The 27,192-nt window shown below is 49.0% G+C and overlaps 1 protein-coding gene across 1 annotated transcript in view; it reads left to right on the top strand.

Annotated features, from left to right (window-relative positions):
* The window catches only part of TUSC3 (tumor suppressor candidate 3), a 1,241,068-nt gene that overhangs the window by 866,613 nt on the left and 347,263 nt on the right, over positions 1–27,192 (top strand). The window contains exon 7 of the mRNA XM_069200706.1: positions 25,614–25,677. Within this exon, the coding sequence (XP_069056807.1) occupies positions 25,614–25,677 (64 nt within the window). The remainder of the gene's footprint in view (positions 1–25,613; positions 25,678–27,192) is intronic.

Raw genomic sequence — 27,192 nt, 5'->3', positions numbered from 1 at the left:
TTCCTGGGCTCATATAATACTGGGACTACCTAGCAAACACACTCTCAGTGTGTATGTCCATATCAGTATTACTGACTTTGTGGGTGCCTCGTCCACAGATCCTTCAGCAATGTTGGGTGAGGTTGGTTCAACAATGCAGCAGGATGGCAGGGAATCGTTCTTGGAGATGAAGCTGACTCTGAATGAACATGAAATGGATGTTAGCTCCTCCATATATTGAAGAGGATTTGGAGTGCTGTTCACTACTGTTCATGCATGAAATGCCAAAACAAAGATCTGTGAAAAACAAATTTAGCAGTATTTCCCTATCACAACATGTAAAACACAGCAGTACATGTCCTAACTTTTAAATACACTGATCTCTGCCCATGGGGCTACCCAGGGCCTACCTTAGGGGTGTCTGACATGTAGGAAAAGGGAAGGTTTAGGCCTGGCAAGTGGGTACACTTGCCAGGTCGAATTTACAGTTAAAACTGCACACACAGACACTGCAGTGGCAGGTCTGAGACATGATTACAGAGCTACGTATGTGCTGCAGGCCTACTAGTTGCATTTGATTTACAGGCCCTGGCACCTCTAGTGCACTTTACTAGGGACTCACTAGTAAATCAAATATGCCAATCATGGATAAACCAATTACATACAATTTACAAAGAGAGCACATTCACTTTAGCACTGGTTAGCAGTGGTGAAGTGCTCAGAGTTCAAAAGCCAACAGCAACAGGTAAGAAAAAATAGGAGGCAGGAGGCAAAAAGATTGGGGATGACACTGCATAAGCAAAAAATCCAACAATGGGGATTGCCTTGAAATATATTTATAAATGCAGTTTCCCATTGGGAGCGGATAGAGATTTGGAGTTTGGGGTTTCTGAACTCACAATTTAAAAATACATCTTTTGGTAATGCTGTTTTTTATATTGTAAGCTTGAAAATGCCACTTTTAGGAAATTGGCATTTTCTTGCTTAACCATTCTGTGCCTCTGCCAGGCTGTGGAATACATGTCTGGGCTGTTTTTGAATTCACTCTAGACAGTCACACAAAGGGAGCCAAGGTGTGTCCTGCATATCCTGATGGACCTTACTGGATTAGAGTGGAGGGAGAAGCTGAGACCTGCAACTGAATAGGGCTGTGCCTGCCCTCACACAATATAGTCTCCAGCCCCCTAGAGTGTTTCTGGGGACAGGACAGGGAGAGGTAAGGTCTTGTGCACTCCATAGACTTCCCTATGAAGTTTGCCTACTTCAAAGGCAGAAATGAGTACAAGTATTGGACTGCTGACCCCACAACTTCAGAACACTTCTGAACACTTCTGGACTAAGGACATTCTGCCAGGGAGAAGAGTTGGGTGCTTGAGGAAGACATGCCACTCTGCCTGTTGCTTTCCTGTGCTGGCCTGCTGCTGCTACTTCTACCCTGGGTTGGTAAGGACTGGACTTTTCTTTCTACATCCTGCTTTCCAAGGTCCTCTAAGGGCTTGAACTGAGTTGCCTCCTGTTGTGAAGTCTCAGAGACATCAAAGACTTCATCTGCCAGTGCCCTGGCTCTTCAGCAGAGAGTCCTGACTTGCTAAGTGGTGCCAAATCCAGTCCCTGGACCGTTAGAAGTGGAAGTTGGTAACCTGCAGGGGAAATGCACGTACCATTCTGTGCGTGTCAGAAGAATCGATGCAGCACCTGTCACATGGCTGAAAATTCGATGCAGCACCTATTCTCAATGCGGACCTTTTGCACAGCGCCTCAGAATTTTCTACACATAGACTCTGGGTGTCAAATCTTCAACACTGTAGCAAGGACTTTAGGCTGCGTGTTTGGAAATTGATCCATTGTTCTCCTGTGGGGGAAAGAATTGATGTGTTGTCTACCCGGTGGGTAAAGAATCGATGCACAGTCTCACTTGCGAGTAAGAAATCGATGCATCACCTCTCCTGCAGCTTTATTTTTGATGCATACCAGGTACTTTGTGCTAAAACAACACATCCATTGATTCCTATGGAACAAGACCCTTTTACTTTAAAAATTGATATCTTTTATTGTGTATGCTGGGTTTTTGTCATTTAGGTCTTGTTTAACTTAGATCAATATTGGCTATTTTTCTAAACTGTCCTGGTGTGCTTTTTGTGTTTTTTCCCCCTGTGTTACTGTGTGTGTGTATACAAATACTTTGCACATTGCCTCTGACATAAGTCTGACTGCTTGTGCCAAGCTACCAAGGGGATGTGCATGGGTTATCTTAGGTGTGTGACTCCCTTACCTTGACTAGAGTGAGAACGTCTACTTGGACAGGGTGTAAACTGACTGCCAACTAGAGACCCCATTTCTAACACTCAGTACCGCTGGCCCTTGATCTACTTGGCACTAAGTGTCCAGGGCTTGACATCACTACTTGCGCCTACTTTGATAATACAGTACAGCCTCCTTAGCTGTAAGCAAGATATTTTGACCACATGTACCACAATGCAGTGCCAAACTGTGCTAGGAAGTGCTGTAGTGTAAAGTTTATCTACAAAACCTTCCCTTTCTCCCTTAGTATTTCTGCCCTTCTTCCACATGTTTGCAGATGTCACACTTGCCTTTTTCTTTTTATTCCCCTCTGATTGTGGATCCTATGTCCCACATGTGGATCCTGCACCCCACGTGTGGATCCTGCCCCCACCATGTGGATCCTATGACGGGCCGGAACCCAATGTGTTTGGGAAATGAAACAGAGGAAATGCAAGGCAGGAAGTTCATGACAGAAAGTTGCAGGCTGACATTTTGTTGTCATTCTGAGCCATCCCCACTGAAAGATAGGATCCTCTGCCATCCTGCTGCTCTGTTTACCCTAACTGCTGCCAAGTTCAAAGGCAGAACATGGCTGAGGGAGTTTATGAGAGGGCACCCTCCCTTAAGTGAACGTGAATTGGGCATTTTAGATGGAGGGGAGGGTGCTGGACAACTACCCTCAGCTTTATGGGGGGGCAGAGGACCAGCTGAGCAATGAAGTGCATGCCCGACCCTGGGAGGAGATTGCACAGTGCTGCAGTGCAGTGGGCTTCTACCGCCAGTGGTCCAGGACATGCCGCAGGCGTTGGGAGGACCTGAAATGTTGGGCCTGACTGAGAGCCCAAGAGCTATTGGGCCAGTCCTCTGTGCCCTACATTCACTGGCCCGCCTCACGCTACTGTATAGGAGGGTCCTGAGGACAACCTGGCTGATCCTCCATGCCCAGCTAGAAGAATCAGAGATCTGGTAAGTGCAAGGGCTGCCTACTGTGCCTGGTAGTATAATGTGAGTGGTGACTGAGCTGTATCAACATGTATCACACGTCACCATGTACACATTCTGAGCAATTGCTACAGTAGTCATCAGACCAATGCCCCTTGAGAGCACACTGGAAGCACTAATCAAAGGGGATCCTGGGACTTGTAGTGTACTGCCCACTACAGGGCAATTAGCCATCAATCTCGCAATTCTATGGAAATATGCAATGCCAACACCATGACTGTTGAGCCAAGGGCCTTATCACTGCTGGGTGTAATGGCAAAGGGATGGTCGAGACAATGTCCAGTGTGGGGTCAAGCCATTTATTTTTGGTGTTAGATGCCGTATTGTGCATGTATTTTGTATGTGTTTCATCAGTGTAAAGTATCATTTCAAGCATCTTGGAGTAAAGGCTGACTTTGTAATACTTGTCTTACACAAAATGGTACCGACATTGCCAAAGGAAAACAAATGCTCGTCTTCATAACAGTGGCTCGTATGTCCTGTGTAACATCTAGCTAGCTGAACCAACTTTGCACACATGCCAACTTGTGTATAGCACCAACAGTCAGTCTTCACATGCCAAGTGCAGCACATGCCGTGTAGATTGTCTAATATTTTCAGGGATCCTCCAGTACATAGACTCACAGTTTAGCAAGGATCAGAACCAAGGCCTGGTTGTTACATGTATAACCATTCAGGTATTTATGTGGAATCACACCATGCTACACATCAGATGAAATGCACTTGACAAGGTGATCATGGACACATGCATTGGGGCAGACAGCTCCATCCAGACTGTGTTCCAACTTCACTTGTAGACTGACTTGGGAAGATGACTAGGTAGCAAGAACAGGAAACTCCTGGCCCCATGTCCCCGACAAACCTACATCCCTCGTGTTTCACCCAAACCCCTCTCCATGTTGTGACCCCAGTGGCTGTATCCCAGGAAAGGATGGTGGCATCTGAGGGGGAGCAGGGCATCCTCTCTCGGCGAATACAGGAGTTGATTGAGGAACAGCATAGGTCCCAAGAGGAGATGACCCATTCCTTCGATGCAGTCACTGCCACCCTCACTTCCTTGGGTGTAGCCATGATTGCAGCCCTGTCTCAGAGTCCCTCCCATACCACCCTTCATGTGTTTCCCTGTATGTCCTCCCACTCAGTTTCCCCTTGTACCCCCAGTGTGTCCCAGCCTGATGAGGTGTCAGGTCCTCCACCAGCCAGCAAGGAATGGCCACCACTGCAGAGGATCTTATTGTCATGCAGAAGTAGGATGACCAGGAAGACATTTCACTGGACACTAAGATTTGACTGGACATTTATTTTTGCCCCTGTAGATAGACTGATTTCCCTGATTTCCTTGACCCAAGGGTAGGTCGCTCCCCCTGCCGCTGCAGCTCCTCCAGCTCCTCCAGGTTCCTGAGACCGCCCAGCCACCTCGCAGTAAGTACCCCCCACCTCCCAGCCCCTCGCCCTGCCCCATGATACTCACCCTCTCTCCTGCTTCTTTTCTCCTTCTATGTTCTTCCTCCTCGCTCCTCTTCTGTAATCTTCTGTACTCTTCTTTCGCTCCTGCTCCCCGTCTTCTCTCTTCATCTGTGTGCTTCTCAGCCTCTCCTCTGCACCGCGACCCGCGTGTGCCTCTTCTTCTCTGTCCCTCTTCTTGGCTCCTTCCTCTGCCGCTCGCCGCCCCTCTTCTCCTTCTTCATCTGTATTCTTCTGTCTTCTGCGCTCCTCTTCTTCACCTTCATCTGTACTCTTCTGTGCTCCTCTTCTTCACCTTCATCTGTATGTCTCTGTCTTCTGCGCTCCTCTTCTTCTTCATCTTCTTCTGTAGTCTTCTGTCTTCTGCTCTTCGTCTCCTGTACCTTCTTCTGTGGTCTTCTGTTCTTCGTCTTCTGTCTTCTGTTCTTCGTCTTCTGTCTTCTCTTCTTCGTCTTCTGTCTTCTGCTTCTTTCTTCTGCTCTTCATCTTCTGTCTTCTGTTCTTCTGCTTCTTCGTCCTCCGTCTTCTGCTCTCCCCGCGCCTGCCCTCCTGCTCCTGTCTCATCTTTCTCCCTCACTCGCCTCCCCCTCTGTATCACCCCTATCTACCCCGTTCGCTATCTGCCCCCCTCACTCCTCCTATCTACCAATCTACCTATCTCTCTATCTCACTATCTGCCTCCCTCACTCACCACCTCCTCCTATCTACCTATTTCTCTATCTTTCCCCCCACTCGCCACCCCCTCCGTTACCACCCCTATCTTCCTATCCTTTCTCTCTACCTCTCACCCTCACCCACCTCTACAACCCCCCCTCCCCTATCTTCCCAACCTTACTCCTATCTCTCTCCCTAAACTCCTAAACTTCCTAAAACTCACCCCCACCACCCTTAAACCCCCCTCCCCCACCTTTTCTCCCTCTACCTGTCCCCCCCTCCCTTCCGCTTTCCCACCGCCACCTCCTGCACGCCCCGGCCCCCCAGCTCCCATTCGCCCCCAGCTGACCCCTCCCCCCCTCCTCCCTCTTATGGCGGCTGCTGCGCGACCGCGCCGCTGGCGTGCCGGAGGCGCACCAGAGCCAAGCCCGTCAGCGCCCGTCCGCGCCTGGCCCGCGCCCAGCGCCACGACCCCTGGTCCCCAGCTCTCCCAAACCTCGCTTCTCCGCTATGACCCCACCACCCTCCACGCCCTCAACCCAGGGCGCTCCAACACCTGCTTCCAAGCGCACCCCAAACGCACCCATGGACCCTTCACCTGCCACTCCTGCAAACGCATCTTCCACCACGCAACTACCACGACCACCAGCCCACGCGCCATCAACCACCTCAAGTGCATCCTGGTCAACGCTCGATCCATCCACAAGCACGCCGTTGAACTCTGGGACCTCCTGGACTCCACAGCACCGGACGTCGCCTTCATCACGGAGACCTGGATGAACGCCTCCTCGGCCCCTGACATCGCCACTGCCATCCCGAAGGCTACAAGATTTCCAGGAAAGACCGCACCAACCAAGTAGGAGGAGGAATCGCCATCGTCTTCAAAGACTCCATCAGCGTCACCACCTCCACCGAAGACACCCCCCTCGCCGCTGAACACCTGCATTTCCAGATTCGCACCGACCCCAGGACCACCCTCAGAGGACCCCTCGTCTACCGTCCCCCGGACCGCGCGCCCCTTTCAGCGACTCCATCGCCGACTTCGTCTCCCCGCACGCCCTCGCCTCGCCGGACTACATCCTCCTAGGCGACCTCAACTTCCATCTGGAACAGAACAACGACCCCAACACCACTGCTCTGCTCTGCTCGACAACCTCGCCAACCTCGGCCTCAAGCAACTGGTGAACACCGCCACCCACATCGCCGGACACACGCTTGACCCCATCTTCTCTGCCAGCAAACACATCTCCTTCAGCCACGCCTCCGCTCTACACTGGAACGACCACAGCTGTGTCCATTTCACATTCCGACGCGAGACCCGCCACCTCCGCACTCAACCCATCCCTCGTCGACAGTGGAACAAAATCCCCGAAGAACAGCTCTTCTCCGCGCTCACCATCAACCAACCCATCCTCACCACCGACGACCCCAACGACGCAGCCCTCAGCCTCACGAACTGGATCACCAACTGCGCAGACAACCTTGCACCCCTCAGACGCACGCATCGACAGGCCAACACGAAAAAACCTCGCTGGTTCTCTGACACCCTTAAGGAATCAAAGAAAACCTGTCGCGCCCTCGAGAGAACCTGGTGCAAGGACCACACCGCTGACAACATGACCGCCCTCAAGAACGCGACCCGCGAACACCACCACCTGATCCGCGCAGCCAAAAGGAATTTCTTCACTGACAGACTGGACAAAAACAGCCACAACAGCAGAGAACTTTTCAGCATCGTTAAAGAGTTCTCCACCCCCAACGCCAACGCCGTCACGCCCTCACAAGACCTGTGCAACTCCCTCGCCACCTTCTTCCATCGCAAGATCGCCGACCTCCACAACAGCTTCGGACACCAGACCCAACCAAGCATCACCGATCCCACACCCCCGGCCATCACCCTCAACGCCTGGACCCACATCAACACTGAAGAAACCAAAACCACCATGAACTCTATCCACTCCGGCGCCCCATCGGACCCCTGCCCTCACTTCATCTTCAATAAAGCCTACGACATCATCGCCCTGCACCTCCAGGCCATCATCAACTCTTCATTTTCTTCTGCTACCTCCCCCGAAAGCTGGAAACACGCCGAAGTCAACGCCCTACTAAAGAAACCTACGGCTGACCCAAGCGACCTGAAAAACTTCCGCCCCATCTCGCTCCTCCCCTTCCCTTCCAAGGTAATAGAGAAGACCGTCAACAAACAGCTTACCAACTTCCTGGAAGACAACAACCTTCTCGACCCTTCACAAACCGGATTCTGAACCAACCACAGCACTGAAACCGCCCTCATCTCAGTCACAGACGACATCAGAACCCTGATAGACAACGGTGAAACAGTCGCCCTCATCCTCCTCGACCTCCCGGCTGCCTTCAACACCGTCTGTCACCGCACCCTAATAACCTGCCTCCGCTCCACCGGGATCCAAGGCCAGGCCCTGGACTGGATCGCCACCTTCCTCTCAAACCGTTCTCAAAGAGTTTACCTCCCACCTTTTCGGTCAGACCCCACCGAGATCATCTGCGGCATACCTCAAGGCTCCTCGCTCAGCCCGACACTCTTCAATGTCTACATGAGCCCCCTCGCCGACATCGTACGCAAGCACAACATCATGGACCCTCTTCTCACCATGACCAAACAAGTCAACGCCGTGTCCGCCGCCTGCTTCCTCACCCTCCGCATGCTCCGCAAGATCTTCCGCTGGATCCCCGCTGACACCAGAAAAACCGTGACCCACGCCCTCGTCACGAGCCGCCTGGACTACGACAACACCCTCTATGCTGGGACCACCGCTAAACTCCAAAAACGCCTGCAACGTATTCAAAACGCCTCGGCCCGCCTCATCCTCGACGTACCCCGCAACAGCCACATCTCCGCACACCTGAGACACCTGCATTGGCTCCCAGTCAGCAAAAGGATCACCTTCCGACTTCTCACCCACTCACACAAAGCCCTCCACAACAAGGGACCGGAATACCTCAACCGTCGCCTCAGCTTCTACGCCCCCACCCGTCTCCTCCGTTCCTCTGGCCTCGCGCTCGCTGCCGTCCCTCGCATCCGCCGCTCCACGGCGGGTGGGAGGTCCTTCTCCTACCTGGCAGCCAAGACCTGGAACACCCTCCCCACCAGCCTCAGGACCACCCAGGACCACTCCGCATTCCGGAGACTCCTCAAGACCTGGCTTTTCGAGCAGCAGTAATCCCCCCCCCTAGCGCCTTGAGACCCGCACGGGTGAGTAGCGCGCTTTATAAATGTTAATGATTTGATGTTTCCTAACATGTTTTTTTTTATTTTGTCCAACCCCGTCCAAGTCCCCTGCCCATACTGCGTGAAGAGCATTATTTGTTTTTGTTTCTCCCTTCCCAATTGACAGTTTTTGTTTAAGTTTCTATCATATTTATATGAACAAAAAGAAAAGAAAAATAATTGTTTTGTAGTTCATTGTATGTGCTGGAACCAAAGTATGGAAGCATATGTCTGGAGTTGGTTAGCTATGGCTTTCACATGACACAACTGTACACAAATGGTTCTAGTGATGAATATGTCTTACCCATGTAGTTGACACATACATGGTCTACAGCATTTGACCATCATCAACTAATGCTCACTTAATTTAAATGTGGAATATGTCTTTTATTTACATGATGCTGTGCAAACATATGTTACAGTGCACATGGGGGATTTGGCTTGCGTCTTCTCAGTTTTGGTGGTGACGATCATTGTGATGTGGTGCGTTTCTAGGGTTCTTAGTTGCAGGTAGATGTGGTTCCTGTACAGTGTTGGGGTCTGCCTGGACAGGGGGTGGTGACCCCTGTACTGTGTGGGGGGTCATCTGGACAGGGGGTGGTGAATCTGGTACAGTTTGGGGGTCTGCCTGGATAGCGGGTGGTGATCCCTATACATTGTCTGGGTCGGCCCAGATAGAGGGTGGTGAACCCTGTACAGTGTGGGATCTGCCTGGACGGGGGTGGAGATCCCTGCACAGTATGTGGGTCTCTCTGGACACTGGTGGTGATCCCTGTACAGTGTGGGGGTCTGCCTGTCGGACCCTGTACAGGGAGAGGACGTGACTGTGCAGTGGCAAGCGTGTGCAAGGGGAGTGTTCCCATCATGATATGTCGGGAGCCCTGTGCAGGTTTTCTAACCAGGGCTTGGGGGGTGAAATGGTGCAGGTAGATGTGTTGGCTTCCCTCCATGCATTGACTGTGAAGGATTTGGTATCATTTTGAGTATCCCCTCCATCTTCATAGCCAATGCATGGTGTCTTGCACTCTCTTCACCAATGTTCCCTGTAAGGCGTGCGCGCACCTTTCCTTCCCCCATCACGCAGACCCCTTTGGCAAGCGCGCACGTTGTGCTGTTATCAAATGTTCCACCATTCCTATACTTTGTGGTAGTTTATATGCGTTATCACTTTCTAAGCCTAAATAAGCCTTTTAGAGCGATATACGTGCTCCCCTAAGGCAGGAAATGCTCATATTTGAATCTGGATTGAAGTCAATGAAAACAGCTTTTAAATGCCGCGGGGAGTGTTTCAAACATCATTTGGCGTACTTTAGCATACAAGCGAGCAAGTGATATTTGTCTTGGAAATTAATGGTTAATGAGCTAGGAAATGCTTCAGAACAGTAGAAAATGTGCTGTTATCAAATGTTCCACCATTCCTATACTTTGTGGTAGTTTATATTCGTTATCACTTTCTAAGCCTAAATAAGCCTTTTAGAGCGATATACGTGCTCCCCTAAGGCAGATAATGCTCATATTTGAATCTGGATTGAAGTCAATGAAAACAGCGTTTAAATGCCGCGGGGAGTGTTTTAAACATCATTTGGCGTACTTTAGCATACAAGCGAGCAAGTGATATTTGTCTTGGAAATTAATGGTTAATGAGCTAGGAAATGCTTTAGAACAGTAGAAAAAGTGCTGTTATCAAATGTTCCACCATTCCTATACTTTGTGGTAGTTTATATGCGTTATCACTTTCTAAGCCTAAATAAGCCTTTTAGAGCAATATACGTGCTCCCCTAACAGGTCATGTCCTTGGGGTGTGCAACCAGGTCACAAAACTGCCTTGATGCCCTATTGCATGGAGCAATGATATCCCTTTTTTGCTTTAGTGGTATGGAGAGGCTAATGCCAAAGATCTTGGCTAGGTATGCGCTGCGCGCGCGTGAATGGTCAATTTCTTGGCGCACGTATCCTTGGCTGCAGCGCACAGAGACTGCACACTGCTGCACACAGTGGAAGAAAATTAGAGGGAACATTGCTCTTCACTCTATATGGCTATGATGTCATTCAGCCTCCTCTCCATGTCTTTCCAGGATGTATCCATCCTCTCATCACCTGGGTCATTCTGTACACCAACTGTGGGAGTTGGTGCAGGTTCTCTAGTGAAGCAGAGATGTCAGCAAGTGTAGCCCCCTATGTAAAAAATGTCCTGCCTCACACCTGCCTGCTGCTGGGAAAATCTTCCTCCCACTCTACAACCTTAATATCTGCCAGTCCTCTCCTCCTGGGATGGCCTCGGATGAGACCAGCAGACCCACCAGCAGCCGGGAAGGTGGCAGGTGGGAGGTTGTGAGTAGGAGATTTTTGCCTATGGCATCCTTGTCCCTTATCAGGGCTGGCATGTCCCTCAGATGATGGAGAAAAGGCTTGGGAGACAATGTCAGAGTAGGAGTATGTAGGAGAACCAATATGTCTTACCTGGATGTTAGAGCTGCAAGGGGGTGAGGTTTGGGGTATGTTGGGAATGGGCAATCCTTTGGGCTGTTGGTGGAGGTACCATGCCAACCATAGCAGATGTGGGTTTGGTTGGTAAGCTGCATGGGCCAACAAGAGTGGTCAGGGGATTGGCCCCTACATCTCTTGAAATCGTCCCCTGATCGTCCTCCTCCTCTACTTCCTCCTCCTCCTGTGCATTTCTGGCAGATAAGACAGCCTGGAAGAGGAAGGGGCTCTCCCCTTGGATTGCCCATCACCCGCCACTGGTGGATGGTCTCTCATCCAGACTGGATTCATTCTCTTCACCATCTGTAAGACAGAGGTTGCAACAGGCTAAGTATTTGCCTTACAATATCATGTGCTGTAAAATAAGGATTAAGTCAAATTAGCTTCACATAATTGGATGTTACACATGTGACCTGGTTTGTGTACACCTACTTGTGGCAGTTGACACTGTGCATTGAGGTGCTCATTGCAGATGTACAATGCAGAAGCAAACTCACCAGTTGCAACCACAGGTCTGTGTGGTTTTGACCCCCCTAGATGTCAGCTGCAGGATCGGGCTCCTTGAGTGAGTAGCAGAAGCACTGGGTCGTGAAACAGCAGCTTTGGAAAGAAGTGACACCATGGTCAATGTTCTGCATAAATTACATGTGTATATGCACACCTGACACACACATCACTGATCCTGTTTAGCACATTTTACACACCAACTTCAGATGTAATCCTAAAATGGCTATATCTGATCATTCCCTTCCATATGGATATGGTTATTGTTCATAGGTAGGATATCAATAGACTACAACACTATATGGCACACTTACCTGAGGGACGAATGGCAGTGGGTTTGACTGCTGCAGCCAGGATATCTCCTAAACCTCTGGACAGGGTCATCCATATCACTGAAGTAGTCCTGGCAGCAGCTGTAATGTGAGATACATATCCATTACTAAGTGCAATGGATGATGGTGATGATCCTGCATGTAGATGTCAGAGGAATGGACCAGTGATCTACAAGTTACAGACTGCCCTCATATCAACCAGATTTCACACTTAAAGGCAATCATGTATTTTGAGGTTACTGTGAGCTATAGGACGGAAATACCTAGAGTGTCCTGCACTGGCTACCTTTGGACACGTCAAAACCAAATAGAAGGGCTCAAAATAGTGGGAGATTTAAGAAAATTTGGTCCTGTGCATGTACACCCATATATGTCAAGAAACAATGAATGGACAGTTCCAAAAGGATCAAGCTAATAATGTTCTCACCGTAGTCCAGGGGAGATCAAACTACGGTAACCTGAATCAGGAACAAGTGCCCTCACTCACCAATAGGTGACATGCTTCATCATTGGGCTTGGCGCCTCGTCAGACCAGCAGTCCAATGTCTGACGGGTTCCTTATGGGGGCTATTTGCCAGAGATCTTTTGTAGAGAGATGCCGTGAGTGAATGCAATAATGTGGGACTGGTGTATAAGAACTGTTAAAATTGACTAGAAGGACCATGTACTGAAATGTTTAATGAAGATATGGGCCTCTGTCAAGATTAAAAACAAATGGAAGTGGGAAGAAAGAATAATGTCAGTCCTACCCTATTCAAATATGTAGTCAAATATTGGAAAGCCCTAAAATCTAGGGATCAATTATGTGTAAGGCAGAGTTGGATATCCCTACACGGCCTAAATAGAAAAAGCTCAACATGTTTCTTGCTAAAAACAAGTCTAAAGAGTTCTAGGTGCGATTCATCAGGACCTAAATGTAATCATACCTAATCCTCACACTTGTAATTAGTATAAGATTGGGAAACAGGAACCCTCCTCAAATTAAAGGATGGGCCCCAACAGATCCGCTCTGCGTATCAGGACCTTTTGGTGAGTGAGGGCACTTGTTCCTGATTCAGGTTATTCACAGGAACCGTAGTTTGATCTCCCCTGAACTAGAGTGAGAACATTATTTGCTTGATCCTTTTGGAACTGTGCATTCATTGTTTCTTTACCTTTGGACACACCTACACTTTTATTGTCGTCGTGCATTCTACGTATGATGTGGTATCTGCTAATTTGTAAAGGAGTCTTCCAGAGCATACAGAGCTGGTTCAATTGTGCACATCAGATTTTGTCAGTACATTGACGAGTACATGTTTGATATACACAATTATCAACCAAGGTATGGGTAGCATTTATTCAAACCCTCTCCCGCCACCTTTTCCTTTGGCCTGTGTTTCCAATGTATCTGTAAAACATCATGGTCTATTTTACCAGACAATGGATATGATTATGTACAGTACATATCCTGTGGTCCTCTATTCAGTGGTTCACCCATTTGTCATCATGGCAGCAAAGTGAAATGAACAGTGTCCTATGATCCCATTATTTGGTCAAGTTGAAAAGATGACCACCACCTTTACTGTTTTCACGTTGTGGAGTTTAACCAATAAATGTCTAGGCTTCCCCTCCTGTACACACACCTTGCCAGCCGCTACCCAAAATGCAGGCCTGCTTTATCAGCACATCCCCCATCCACATCATTACTTTAGCTGTTGTTTCCTGCCATTTTGTCAATAAGTATCCATGTGATGAACTAAGAACGGTTTGTGACCCCTCCTATCCATTATGGACTTGGGGATAGATTTATGAGCCCTTCAAGGCACTGGAGCATCACTCTTTGTGAAAATCCAGTTACACACACCAGCAAATCATGTCTATGTGGCCACTGCAAGCCACTTTGCATGGTTTGAAATAGCCTCTTGGAGTGTGTCAAGGCTGAACAAAGCACGGTGTTGCCTTACTCTGCACTTGAGTGACATTCCATGAACATTGGGACACTTTTGACACTTCTCCAGAGTGACAGGACCATGTACACCTGGGGAGGCACAAACATCTTACGCCTCCTGAGGTGAGGCATAAGACTTGCTGCACTGACCTACGCAAAATTCATCTATATGAGGACCAGTGTGAACACTCAGGTTGGGACTGTACACATACATTTTTGGTTGACCTATTGTTAGACTTTTCGTCCTTGGCGTGGTCTCCCTTAACTTTTTGCCTCTGTTCCCCAGGTTGCTGATGTGTGCTGGACTCTGATTTTACTGTTTCTGTTACTCTGGGCACTTTACCACTGCTAACCAGTGCTAAAGTGCAAGTGCTCCTTTACAAAATGTGTGTGTAATTGGCTTATCCATGATTGGCATATTTGATTTATTAGTAAGTCCCTAATACAGTGCACTAGAGGTGCCCAGGGCCTGTAGATCAAATGCTACTAGTGGGCCTGCAGCACTGGTTGTGCCACCCACATAAGTAGCTCTGTAATCATGTCTCAGACCCGCCACTGCAGTGTCTGTGTGTTCAGTTTTAACTGTAAATTCGACTTGGCAAGTGTACCCACTTGCCAGGCCTAAACCTTCCCTTTTCTTACATGTCAGATACCCCCAAGGTAGGCCCTAGGTAGCCCCAAGGGCAGGGTGCAGTGTATGGTTAAGGTAGGACATATAGTAATGTGTTTTATATGTCCTGACAGTGAAATATTGCTAAATTCGTTGTTCACTGTTGCAAGGCCTGTCCCTCTCATAGGTTAACATGGGGGCTACCTTTAAATCTGAATAAAGTGTAGATTCCCTTTGGGAGCGGATGGACATGTGGAGTTTGGGGTCTCTGAGCTCACAATTTAAAAATACATCTTTTAGTAAAGTTGATTTTAAGATTGTGTGTTTGAAAATGCCACTTTTAGAAAGTGAGCATTTTCTTGCTTATATCATTTCTGTGAATCTGCCTGTTTGTGGATTCCCTGTCTGGGTCAGTTTGACAGTTGGGCTGGTTGCACCTCAAACTAGACAGTGACACAAAGGGAGCTGGAGTGTAGCCTGCATATCCTGATGAGCCATCTGTGCTAGGAGGACGGGGAGGAGTGGTCACTCACACCTGAAAGGGCTGTGCCTGCCCTCACACAATGCAGTCTCCAACCCCCTGGTGAGTGTCTGGGGCCTGGCCTGGGCAAGGCAGGATTTCACATTCAAAGGAGACTTTACTTTGAAGTAGGCCTACTTCAAAGTAGAAATTGGGTATAAGAAGGGCACCCAAACCCACAGACTTTAGAAACACTTCTGGATCCAAGAGGAACCTCTGCCTGGAGAAGAGCTGAATAGCTGAGGAAGAAGAGCTGCCCTGCCTGTGACTGTGCTTTGTGGAGCTATCCTGCAGTTGCTGCTTCTGCCAGAGTAAGAGGGCAAAGACTGGACTTTGTGTGCCTTCCATCTTGAGAAGAATTCTCCAAGGGCTTGATCTAGAGCTTGCCCCCTGTTGTTAGAAGTCTTCTGGGACAGCAAAGACTTCTCTCTGCCAGCAATTGGAGTCTCTGGAGAGACTCCTACTCTGCCCTGTGGTGCCCATCCAGTTCCTGGGACCCTGAAAGGAGAAGTTGGCAGCCTAAAGACAAGGAAATCCACGCACAGAGCGCTGTGCGGGGAAAAGATTGACACAAATCCGATCTGCGGCTGAAAAAACGACACGCCGCCGGCTCTGCAGCTGAGAAATGATGCTCGCAGGAAACGCGACCGAAGAATCGACGCACGGAGCAGGAGAAACGACGTGCAGCATCGCTGACGGAGGGTGGGAGATCACAACCTGCGCTGCGGGGTTTTTGGGTCATCGTGCGGCTGGATTTCTGACTCCCGTACCGCCGCACGGAGTTATTTTTGACACACACCAGCCTGTGCTGGGTTATTTTTGACGCGCACCAGGTACATTTTCACGCTAGCAGCGCTAGTGTGTGTTTAAAACTACTTAAAGACTCTTTTTGATTTTTAATTGATAACTTGACTTGTGTATTGTGGATTTTTGTCGTTTTGGTCTTATTTTGTTTAGATAAACATTTCCTATTTTTCTAAACTGGTGTTGTGTCATTTTGTAGTGTTTTCATTAAGTTACTGTGTGTGTTGGTACACATACTTTACACCTAGCTCTCTGAAGTTAAGCCTACTGCTCTGCCAAGCTACCAAGGGGGTAAGCAGGGGTTAGCTGAGGGTGATTCTCTTTTACCCTGACTAGAGTGAGGGTCCTTGCTTGAACAGGGGGTAACCTGACTGTCAACCAAAGACCCCATTTCTAACACCTATAATTAGCTAACATGTGAGGACTGTTATGAGCCATATATGAGGATATGGGGATGAGTGACACTAGATACACACCACATATTGCTGACATTTACTCCACAGTTTATGAGCCTATGAATTTAGTAAGGTCATTTTTTGTATCCTTCCCAGTGTCCGATAGCTGCCCACTGTGCGGTGCCTGACCAGATGTCACATTCATAATCGTTGCAGAAGTCACTGCAGGCTGGGTCTTTCTGGAGATCGTCAGAGGGCCTGGGATGATGTGTGTGTTTAGTTAACATACTAGTAGACAGAGGTGATGCACAACATTACCTAGTTCATTCCCCAGGTGTGGCACAGTTTATGAATTCCATGTGAAATATCTATGAGTTACCTCCTAAAAAATGGCAGAGATAATTCCCTCGTCTGGCCATATTTATGTACCAGTTGGTGCTGATGGCATGACTTGTTGTGCACCATGACATTGCCTCCCTGATGGTGTGTAGACCTCTGCTCCAGTGTGTGACTGTTCTTTAGCTGTATGTGACAACAACAGGGAAGGGTCATCCGACACGACCAAGATATTTGATTATGTGCAACCTGTCACATAACTATACATTTACATCTACATGCCAACAGCAGTGGTAAATGAGCGAGGGGCATTACTTATTGCCATGTACCAGTGTTAAGTGGAAGAGGCAGCAGTGATGGGCCACTGTTTGGGACTGAGGATTTGTAATTTGCAGTTGCCATCACAAAGGATTCTAGTACTTGTAGTGTAATGTAATAGCTGAGACACATGAGGGTCTGCGTCACCATGTAGATTGCACTTACTTGGGACAACATTCATGGTCACATTTTTTGAGTATCACAAAAATTACTCATTTGGTGTCATTGCATATTACCTGGCACCACATTGAGGTCATCACACACAGGCAGCCCATGCAGCAGGTAGGGGTCTATGGTGGAGAGGACATCCCTCTCAAGTGGGGTGAGTTGGAAGTGGGCTCCAGTTTGTACACATGGGAGAGCTCAGACCACCTCTATCCTGGTGTACTTCTCATCCTTGTACTTCCTCCTGATGTCATTCACAGTCCATATATCCTCCCCCAATGTAGTGACCGCTGTGACCAACTGCTGTCATAGGGCTGCCTTCTGTGAGGAACTGCTGCAGTAGGATGGGAGACCATGCAGACTTTTGTACCTCACAATAAATTTCAATATCATGGTGGTCTTCTCCTTGGTATAGTTTATTTTCTTCCTAGTGGGTATCTTGGCTTCTGGATTTGCAGAGCGGCACAGTGTGGTTGTGGAGAAACCAGACCCTTACTTGTGTGCTGCTTATATCTGTTTTTTGGAGCTGGGTTGGAGGTGGGATTGATAATATGCAGGTGCATGTAATTACACTGATTCTGGGCCAGGGTTGATGATCTGCCCCAATGCGGATGATCCAGCCCGAGTGCAGATGATCTGCCTGAATGATGACATAAAGATAATCTGAAAATCGTAAACTTACACTTTTGGTCTAAACCTAGACCAAAAGTGCAAGTTTGCCTATGTGAATTGGGCCCAACGTGTTTGGCTATTGGAAGCCAGTGTGATGATTTGAGAGGGCCAGACATACAAGAATGAGGGGAAACCTTTAGAATCTAGCATGCAGCCACATTCTGTATACATTGGAGGTGACTTTTCAGATATCCACAAAGGCCAAAATATAAAGTATTGCTGTTGTCCAGGCAGGATAGAATGATGGAAATGACAAGAATTTTCTTGGCAGGTAAAAGAAGAATTTTACAGAGCATTTGCAGCAAAAAAAAAAAAAATTGAGGTTGCTATTGATATGGTAGTTGAAGGCGAGAATGGTGTTGAAAATAAAGCCTAGTTTCTTAGCTGTAGTAACCGGCTTGGAGTATATCCATGTGCATAATGCCACCAAGTAGACAACCAGAAGGATGGAGGGGCTAAAGCTTAGGGCTTAAGGCTCCTTTGAATTTAAGGCACTCTTCTTAGACCTACTTGGCCACTGCACACATGCATAAGAACAGTTAATCCGACGTATTCCCAGTGTTGCTGCCAATAATGAGAGGAATGTATGTATTGTCCGCATAGGGCATAATGCTAAAGTCAGATGACCAAAACATTAAAATCAATGGTGTAATAAAAACGTTGAGTAGGGTTGGGCTCAGTTAACGGCTCTGGGGTACCCCACAGAAAATGTTCACAGCATCAGAGCTGTAGGGGGAAAGAAGGAAAAAAATGTCAATCAATCAGGATCCCAATTGCAAATGCCTATTGTTCAGAGGCACGATAGCTGAATTCTGTGGGAAATGTTATTAAATGCAGAAGAGAGATCCAAGTGAATGAGGGTGGCAGTGGTGACCTAATCCAGAATACTGTAGATTTTCATTGAGAGCAGTTTCAGAACCATGATAATATCAAATGCCCATTGAGCAATATAGAGTATTGTTCAATAAAGGACACTCAGTCTTTAATTACTGAGGACTGCAGGGTCAGCTGTGGCTTTTGTTTTTGAGGGGGGCATAACTTTGGCGTTTTGCTGTTCACTTGGAACTATGCTAGAAATAAGTGAGGAATTACAAACTGGGATCAATCGCAGTGCTACCAGGTGAGTGGTCTTTAGATCAGAAGATTAACAGTGCTCAAGAGAAGTGTTATAAGCCACAGGAATTATACATACCTCTATAATGGTAATCACATTAGAATTGACGGATGTCTATGTTGGCCTTGCTTAGCTTCAAACTAGTGGCCTGAAGATCAAAACTGATGACAACAATACAAATTAACTTTCTAAGTCATCCTGCTGACTTCATAACCTTTGCTGATTTCTTATTTAACCTTTATCATTTGACTGTTTTGCTGAAAATGTATTGTACAGGTTGTATGTATAAATTTACTACTTGTGTAAGTGTACAGTGTATACAAACAGTCATGTTTCTACGTATGTAAATTGTACCGCAAAAGATGGCGGCTGCACTTTGAAAGTGCTCTGGACCCCTCCGTCATCCGCCCAAAGTAATCGCCAATACTTACGCGCTCCTGCACTTATAATCGTCCCAGTGGACGCTCCGGCTGGTGCTGACCAGGATGCGGTGATCGCTGTAGCTGCGGCGCCCCTGTGGAGGCGTGGGGCTCGCTCGGCCATGGCGTCCAACATGGCAGCGAGGGCTGGTTCCAGGTATGGAGGAGCGTGCCCTCGTTGGGGGCGCTCATAGGACAGAAGTACTGAGCGAGTGGTGTCCGCTTGGCTCGGCCTGCCGTCGCACCTCTGCGGAGGCCCCAGAAAGCCCCTGACGGAGATCCGAAGGGGCGGAGGCGGCGTCCGACTAACCCCTGAGCTTTGAAGCCGGGCGCTCCCCTCGGCGGCTGCCCCAGTCCTCGGGGGCTCCCTCCGGTCAGCCCGGGCCTACTGGTGGATGCCATCTGATTGCCCCGCGAGACGGGGTGCGCGGGCTCCGGCGGTGCGGGCTCCGGGCGGGTCGCGCTGATCCACCCGGATCGGCGCAGCTGACTGGAGGACGCGGCGAGGCTCTGGAAGAGGGGGACAGCAATCGGCTGCCCCCGGGGACAGCAGCTGGGCGTGCCTCATCGGTGGGGCGCCCCCTGAGGTGAAAACCCTCTCCTGGACGAATGCCCAAGATCGGGCCACTACAGCTTTTGAAGCCCGGTGGACGGAGGCCTCCCCCGCCAGGGCCGCCTCATGTGATGGATGCGGGATGTCAAACAATGGCGTAGTGACCGTTGGCTGGCATATGCGGTCCTGTTGTGACCCTCCCCCTGTGACCGAAGAACACAGAAAAGCTGAGATGGGTGACATTAGATTTGGCCTACCCTTTTGCTGCAGAGAGAGCTGGGACCACAACCTGTGTCCGTAAGAGTGACTGAAAGTTCGCTGATCCGGACCCCAGACCTTGGCTAGACTTAGAGACGTAAGGACTGATCTCTCCCCCCAGGTCAGGTGGTTAGCCTGGGAGCGCCTGAGTTTGCCTTCTGGGGTCGGGCATGGGGGCCCACGCATACCCCGATCTGCCTTTGGAGGGGCAGAGGACTCTGTGGCTTGCCGGTCCTCCCTGGTGGTAGTGGAACTGAGTGTCCTGTTGTCGAGGGGGTGGAGAGCCCCCACTTGGCGCCCCTCCGTTCTGACTGATTGAACAACTGCCCTCCTTGGCCTGATTGAGCCCTTGGTAACCAGTAGTGACAGGAACTAAAGACTTCAACCCCCTTGAGCGTCCTGCGCGGTGTCGCCGACCCCTTGCGAGACCATGGGAAAAGACAAAGCATCAAAACACTTGTCAGCATCCCAACCAAAGATCGACCAATTCACTGCGCCGGCGGCCTTTGACAGAGGAAGGCGTCGGGAGTCAGAGGGGTCCCCTGGGTGCGGGTGCCTCCGCCGGGGAAGGTTTCGGACCCCGACCGGCCCCACAGAAAGGCTGCAGGCTTACCAGGTCCAGGCGGGGAGGGAAGAGAGTGTCCAATGACCTGCCCGGGCATGATCCTGGCTTGAAAGCTGGTCCCCAGTCGAGGGCGTCTGGGGCAGAAACTCCAGGTTCTCGTTCCCCACTGCGGATGTCGGCTAATGACAACCATGGGGTTCCTGTGGATGGCACTCTGCTTTGCGGGATGCCGTCTGGCTCACATTGAAACACTCACACAGTTGTCGGTTGCCGCTCCGCTCGCTGGCTGGCTCGCTGGCCGGCTCACCACACTTAACTTTCACTGTCTAATGGTCTAACAAACCGTCTGAATGGAGGGGTCCATCACTTCACTTTAGTGACAGCTTACCTGGCTGCGTTACCTCGTTTGGGTAGTTGGGCGACAGACGCTTCTGGGGTTGAAGTATGGGGTGGGGGTGAGTTGGGGGCTGTGAAGTTAATAAAGGGATTTAGATATGTCATTTTATTAAGTTTCCTTTTCCTTATAATTGTTTTTGCTTTCATTACCATTCTTTGTTTGGTACAACTGAACTCGGAACCCCTCAATAGGTTCCCAATATCATGACGTACTGATACAATGGATAAGTGGCACACACTAACTCAAGTACTGTCGTGGAGGTCTGCAATGTTTAGCACTCTACGTAGATACGCCCCATCAGTGGTCTTACTGCAAGAAACTCACCTCCTTGGTACCCTCTGCCCTATGTTGACACGAGGGGGATATGACAAAGTCTATCACTCAGGTTTTACACGCAAATCAAGGGGAGTGGCCATTCTTCTTCATCGCTCACTGCCAATGGTTGTTACCTCTACAAGGTCTGATCCACAAGGGAGGTTTGTGACGGTGTCCGGGTTGCTTCACGGATCACTGTGTAACTTTGTTTGCGCATATGCCCCCCCCAACTGGATTCGATAATTTCTTTCTAGTGCTCTGCCGTGCTCTGGCAGACCTCCCTGAGGGTGCCACCCTAGTGGGTGGAGACTTTAACTCAGTCCTAGACCCCTCATTAGACGTCTCCGGGACGGTATCGGCCTCCCGAACTGCAAGGGCAACCAGCCTACGAGGATGGGCGGAAAGCCTCGGTATGTGCGAAGTGTGGAGAACCTGGCACCCAAGAACGAAGCTATACACGCACACCTCAGCAGCCCACCAATCCCACGCTAGAATCAACCTTATATTTATGCTGGCCCAAGATGTACCTAACGTCACGGAGATCTTACCCCGGCGGGTTTCCGACCACTCACCAGTGCGAGTCAGACTGGGTGGCTTAGATTCGACCTGACGCCCGCTATGGCGCCTAAATGCTTGGCATCTGCAAGAAGACGAATACACTCAAGAAATCAGAGACCATCTTACCCAATATTTTGAACACAACTTGGGTTCGGTGCGATCCCCAGGCACAATTTGGGCGGCTAGCAAGGCCACCCTTCGGGGTTACGCCAAACACCTTGTTCGTATCCGGGAACGTGCCAGAGACTAACAGCTGTCAGCCCTAGAGGCCAAGGCACTACGACTTGAGCGCCAATGCTCAGGGGACTCAGCTACCTCCACACTAAGACAACTCACTAAAACCAGAGAAGAGATCAACACCTAGCCCTCGAATCCGCAAAACACATTTGGAGAGCGAAGGCAGCCCGTATATACGGCTGGGGAGACAGGAACGGAAAGCTCCTGCATTGGCTGGCCACATGACCCCTAGCCGACAGGGTAATCCCGGAAATCCTCGATGCGTCGGGACGCTCGTTAGATCCCCATGTGATATCGTACAAACTATACACGGTTGTATGCGGAGCGCCCCAGACCTCCAGCCGAGAGAGAATCCCCCATTCTGGAAGACGTTGTGCTTCCCCAGATCTCACAGGCAACTAAAGAGGCTCTGGATGTGGAACTAACCCTGGCAGAGGTAGCAGGGGCGATAACCAGCCTTTCATCAGGTAAAACCCCTGGCCCGGACGGCTTTCCGTCGGAACTCTATCGCCGATGTAACGACATACTGAGCCCCACTTCCTCAACATGTATGAGGAAGCTGAAATGGAGGGCCTCTTTCCCTCTGGGATCGACCAGGCCACTATTGTAGTAATTCCCAAGACCCTGCCCATGTCGCGCAGCTGCTCGGCATACCGGCCCATTTCCCTTCTTAACACCAAAATCAAAGTGCTGTCAACAATACTTGCTACCAGGTTGAAACCTGCCCTTCCCACGCTGATACACTCTGACCAGTGCGGGTTTATGCCCTCACGCAGCACCAGACACTGCATTAGGCGGTTGCACTCGGCTTTGGCACATAGTGGGGTCCTGTCCCAGTCACCACTGGCCCTTCTTCTCCTGGATTTCGAAAAAGCCTTTGACACCGTGGACTGGTCCTATCTGGAACAAGTCCCTCGACACAATGGGATTGGACCAAAGTTCTGAGGCCTCGTTAAACTACTTTACTCCAATCCGATGGCCTGTGTCCAATTAAATGGGGTGGTCTCCGACCCATTCCCCATACGTCGTGGTACCCATCAAGGATGCCCCCTATCCCATTGCTGTTTGCACTCGTGATTGAACCCTTGGCAAAACTACTGCGAGAAGACCCCCTGATGGAGGGCTGGGTGTGGCCAGAAAGTCCTGAAGACAGAGTGGCACTGTACGCAGACGATGTTCTCATCTACGTCTCAAACCCGGCTCCAAGTGGACCACGGATCCTGGAACTCCTGGACCTTTTCTCACAGGCCTCTGGTCTGTCTTTAAACCCCGGTAAATCCCTCCTGATCCCCCTACATCCTTCCAGAGAGTGCATCGACTGGCAAAGTAACATCCCGTCCATAGAAATAATTTCAAATACCTAGGCATACACGTAGCCTTATTGCCCGAGCAGGCATGGGAGCTAAACGTCACACCACTCACCAACAAAATTAGATACGACCTCCATAAATAGAGGAACTTACCCCTTAACCTGCTGGGCAGAATAGCTCTCTACAAAATGATGGTACTCCCTAGATTCCTATACCTCCTGCAGAATTTTCCACACCCGGTCCCCCGAAAGTGGTTTGTCGAAATGGACACAGTGGCACGTCGGTTTTTGTGGCACGGCTCCCGCCCTAAATTGGCCCTAGTTACATGCCAGAGAGATACTTACGATGGAGGGTAAAGCATGTCCAATATCTACCTCTATTACCTAGCCACTCACCTCCTAGTGATCAATGACTGGCTGGGGGGAGGTTGGTCTGATCCTGCTTACAGGCGAGAACTTCAGACACTCGGTTACTCCGGAGTCTTTGATGCTCTATACGGGGGCCGGATCCCCCGAGACACCCCAGATACCACGAGGGTAGTGCTGCTGGGTTGGCGTGCAGCCCAAAAAGTAACAGGCTGGTGGGAGTGCCTCACCCGGCAGACTCCCCTGTGGCAGGGGACTCACCTACGAGAGGTCTCAACATTAGAGGGATTCCAAAAATGGGACAATATAGGGATATCTACCCTAGGAGACGTCTGGGGCGAGTCACACATGCGGTCCTTTGCGGAGCTCCCTAAATAATACCCAATTCCACAAATATTTACAGCTCAGACACGCACTCCTGGCACATGTCAAACTGGGAGATATCATCCCTGAATGCAGTCCTTTGGAGGCGAGGACCCTGATGGGTGATCTGGGCAAAGGAGAAATCTCCCAACTTTACCGCTCCTTACTCTCAAACACCGCCCCCTCCCTTGTGGGTCTTCACCGGAAGTGGGAGAGCTGGGCAGGCCCTATTGAAGAGACAGACTGGATAGATGCATTGATGGCCCCTAGGACCATATCCATGTAGTCCCGATTCTGAGTACTCCAGACATTCTTCCTCCACACAGCCTACCTCTCACCTGTAAGACTCTTTAGGGCTGGCCTAAGACAGATTTCCGCTTGTCCCCGATGTTCCAGCCCTGACGCTGACTTTTTCCACATGGTCTGGGCATGCCCCATTATATCGACGTACTGGAGGGTGATAGTGGGAGAAATCTTGAGGGTTCTACAATCAGAAGTGGATGTCGCCCCCCTTCCCCTCCTCCTAGGGGTGATGGGGGAGATGGAATTAAGGAGAGCGGACTGTATCTTTGTGGGAGTGGCGTGGCTGGTGGCAAAGAGGGATATCATGACGGAATGGAAGGCGGGAGTAGCTCCCACGCTGTCTAAATGGAGGCGGGGTGTTGATTGGTGCGCACTATGTGAAAAGTCCGTGTACGAGGCCAGAGGTTGCCCAAACAAATACAACAAGATATGGGGGAAATGGGGATGCACGTAAGATGCCGTGCCGGTTGCGGAGTGGGACCCTCACCTGATAAGCTAACACAGAGGGGACGGCCTCCTGGTGGGGGTCCCCCTGGCCCCCTCCACCTCGAATGACCAAAGCTCACAGGTCACGATAGAACTTCTTTGACCCAGCACCACTCAGTCGAGCATTCTCATGCCTATTGTGTGTACATAACATTTAATCCCGAAAGACTCAGGCCTTTGGTCACCTTTCGGTTGTCCCAGTTTCATTCTACTTTATCTCACTTTATTTCCTTTTAATTTATGCTATATCAATTAGTGTCAGGATATTTGTTTAAGTCACATTATCTTTTGTTAACTGTACGATTTGTTTTTTCTTGTATTTGGAATTCCTATGTTTCCCTCCCGTTTAAAACCAATAAAAATATCTTTATAAAATGTACCGCAAATCGTCTGAACAAAAACTTGTTGCCTTGCTAGTGACTCCTGAAGATAGTAAAGAAATACACATATTTAATGGCAAACTGACATAGCTGTGCCCTAACAATTATTAAAACAGATAGAAAGGTAGGTGAATTGTAAGTATCATTCTAACTTTCTGAACTTTACATTTACCTTGTACTTCTTATTCTAATATTGATCTTTTTTGTCACATCTGGTTTGTTTTAAAGACAGTGATAAATGTACATGAGATTGTATTTGTATAATAGTTATTATTATTTTCATTTTTTTAGAGCTACATCCATGGAAGCAGCCAAGCTCAATTCGTTGCAGAATCACATATCATACTACTACTGAGTATCCTTTTGATTGATGTCACAGGGTTCACAAGGCCACAACCTTTACTGGAAACATTGTTGGAGAAGTGTAAGCAGCTATTGTTTGGTATGTCAAATAAATGCATTTGTATAACAAGCACTGCCATGTCTTGAACTTATTCTGACAGTTAGGTAATTCATTACATCTGGTACCTTCTGAACCATTTTAATTTCAAGACCAGTATCAATAATTGAATGCTAAGATAATAGTCTAACATACTATACCAGTAGTAACCATGTCACTATAAGCACTAGAATTGTATCTGAACAAAAACTAGCTAGAAGGAAAAAAGAAACGTACAAAATGTCAGTGCACTCCTAGGCGTCCTCTTTGGGTTTCACTTATGCTGTACTTGTAAACTCTGTTGTATTTAATATAAATCTGAAAAGGGACTGAAATCCCACCCTTGCTTTACCCTGGTTGGTGTGCTTGCCACTTATGTTTCCTCCATTTCTATTGGCTGTTTACTATTTCCTGTTGTTCTGCATGTGTTTTTCTCTTATCAGTCTCCTGAGGCCCAAGTACTGTTTTCATCCGCTTTGCTGGAACTTCTTTTAGCATGTCAGCACCTCTGCTGGGCTGCCAGCTCTCTGACTGCAATGCGTGCTCCCCAGTCCTCCCAAGCCCCCTGAGCAGGAGCTGGGACCCACTCTAGGGCTCCCTTTTGTTTAAAAAACAAGCAGCGCACTCACCAGTCCCCCCTGGGGCCAAAGCAGTGACGCACTTTAGTGCTTCCTTTTGTTTGCAACCTGGAGTGCCGCATCAGAGGCCGAAGCTTGTTGTCATGCTTGGTAAAATGATAGGCCCCCTCTGCTCACTACTAGTCAGCAAATCCTATTCAGAATTGAATTGAAGTCTGCACACGTACTACGAAATATGTGCAAAAACGTGAATAATGGCTAGAGAAACTGTGCAAAACCTGGGATGGAAAACATGCCGATTTACACATTGGAATTGGTATAGTATGTAGTATGTGCTAGCTTCATGTTATTCTTCATTCAAGTGTAATGCGGCCTAAGCCGCACACCATTTAATTTACAGGCCTGGCAGTTTTTGCTCGCACCCTTATTTCCAAAGTTAAAAGTTGGCAAACACTATATTAATGAAAGAAAAATATAGAACAACCTCAAGGACCTAATTATGCCAACCCTTAAACCATAATTATTACCTCCAGCAGTAGGAGGACACATGTCAATATTGCCCAATCATGCTGGCCTCTCCGCACAGGTGTGCACAATATGTGATGATATTGGCCGCACACAGCTCTGCACAGGTGGGCCTAATAATGTAGCCATGCCCAGGTCTTGAGGTCGATACTCACCAGGCCTCACTTTTACAAATTTCAATAAATAAACATTCTGGGTGTTGTAGACTACTCTTTCTGGTTCAGTAGAGGCTTATCAGATTACCGTCACTCCTGGATAGTGAACTTAGAGAAGTGCGGGGTTCCTTTCTCTACTGGACTCGAGGCTTGGGCACTGTGTAGACTGTGAA

The sequence above is a fragment of the Pleurodeles waltl genome, chromosome 1_2 (genome assembly GCF_031143425.1).
Source record: "Pleurodeles waltl isolate 20211129_DDA chromosome 1_2, aPleWal1.hap1.20221129, whole genome shotgun sequence".
Classification (NCBI taxonomy): Eukaryota; Metazoa; Chordata; class Amphibia; order Caudata; family Salamandridae; genus Pleurodeles; species Pleurodeles waltl.
This window is presented reverse-complemented; position numbering and strand designations above follow the sequence as displayed.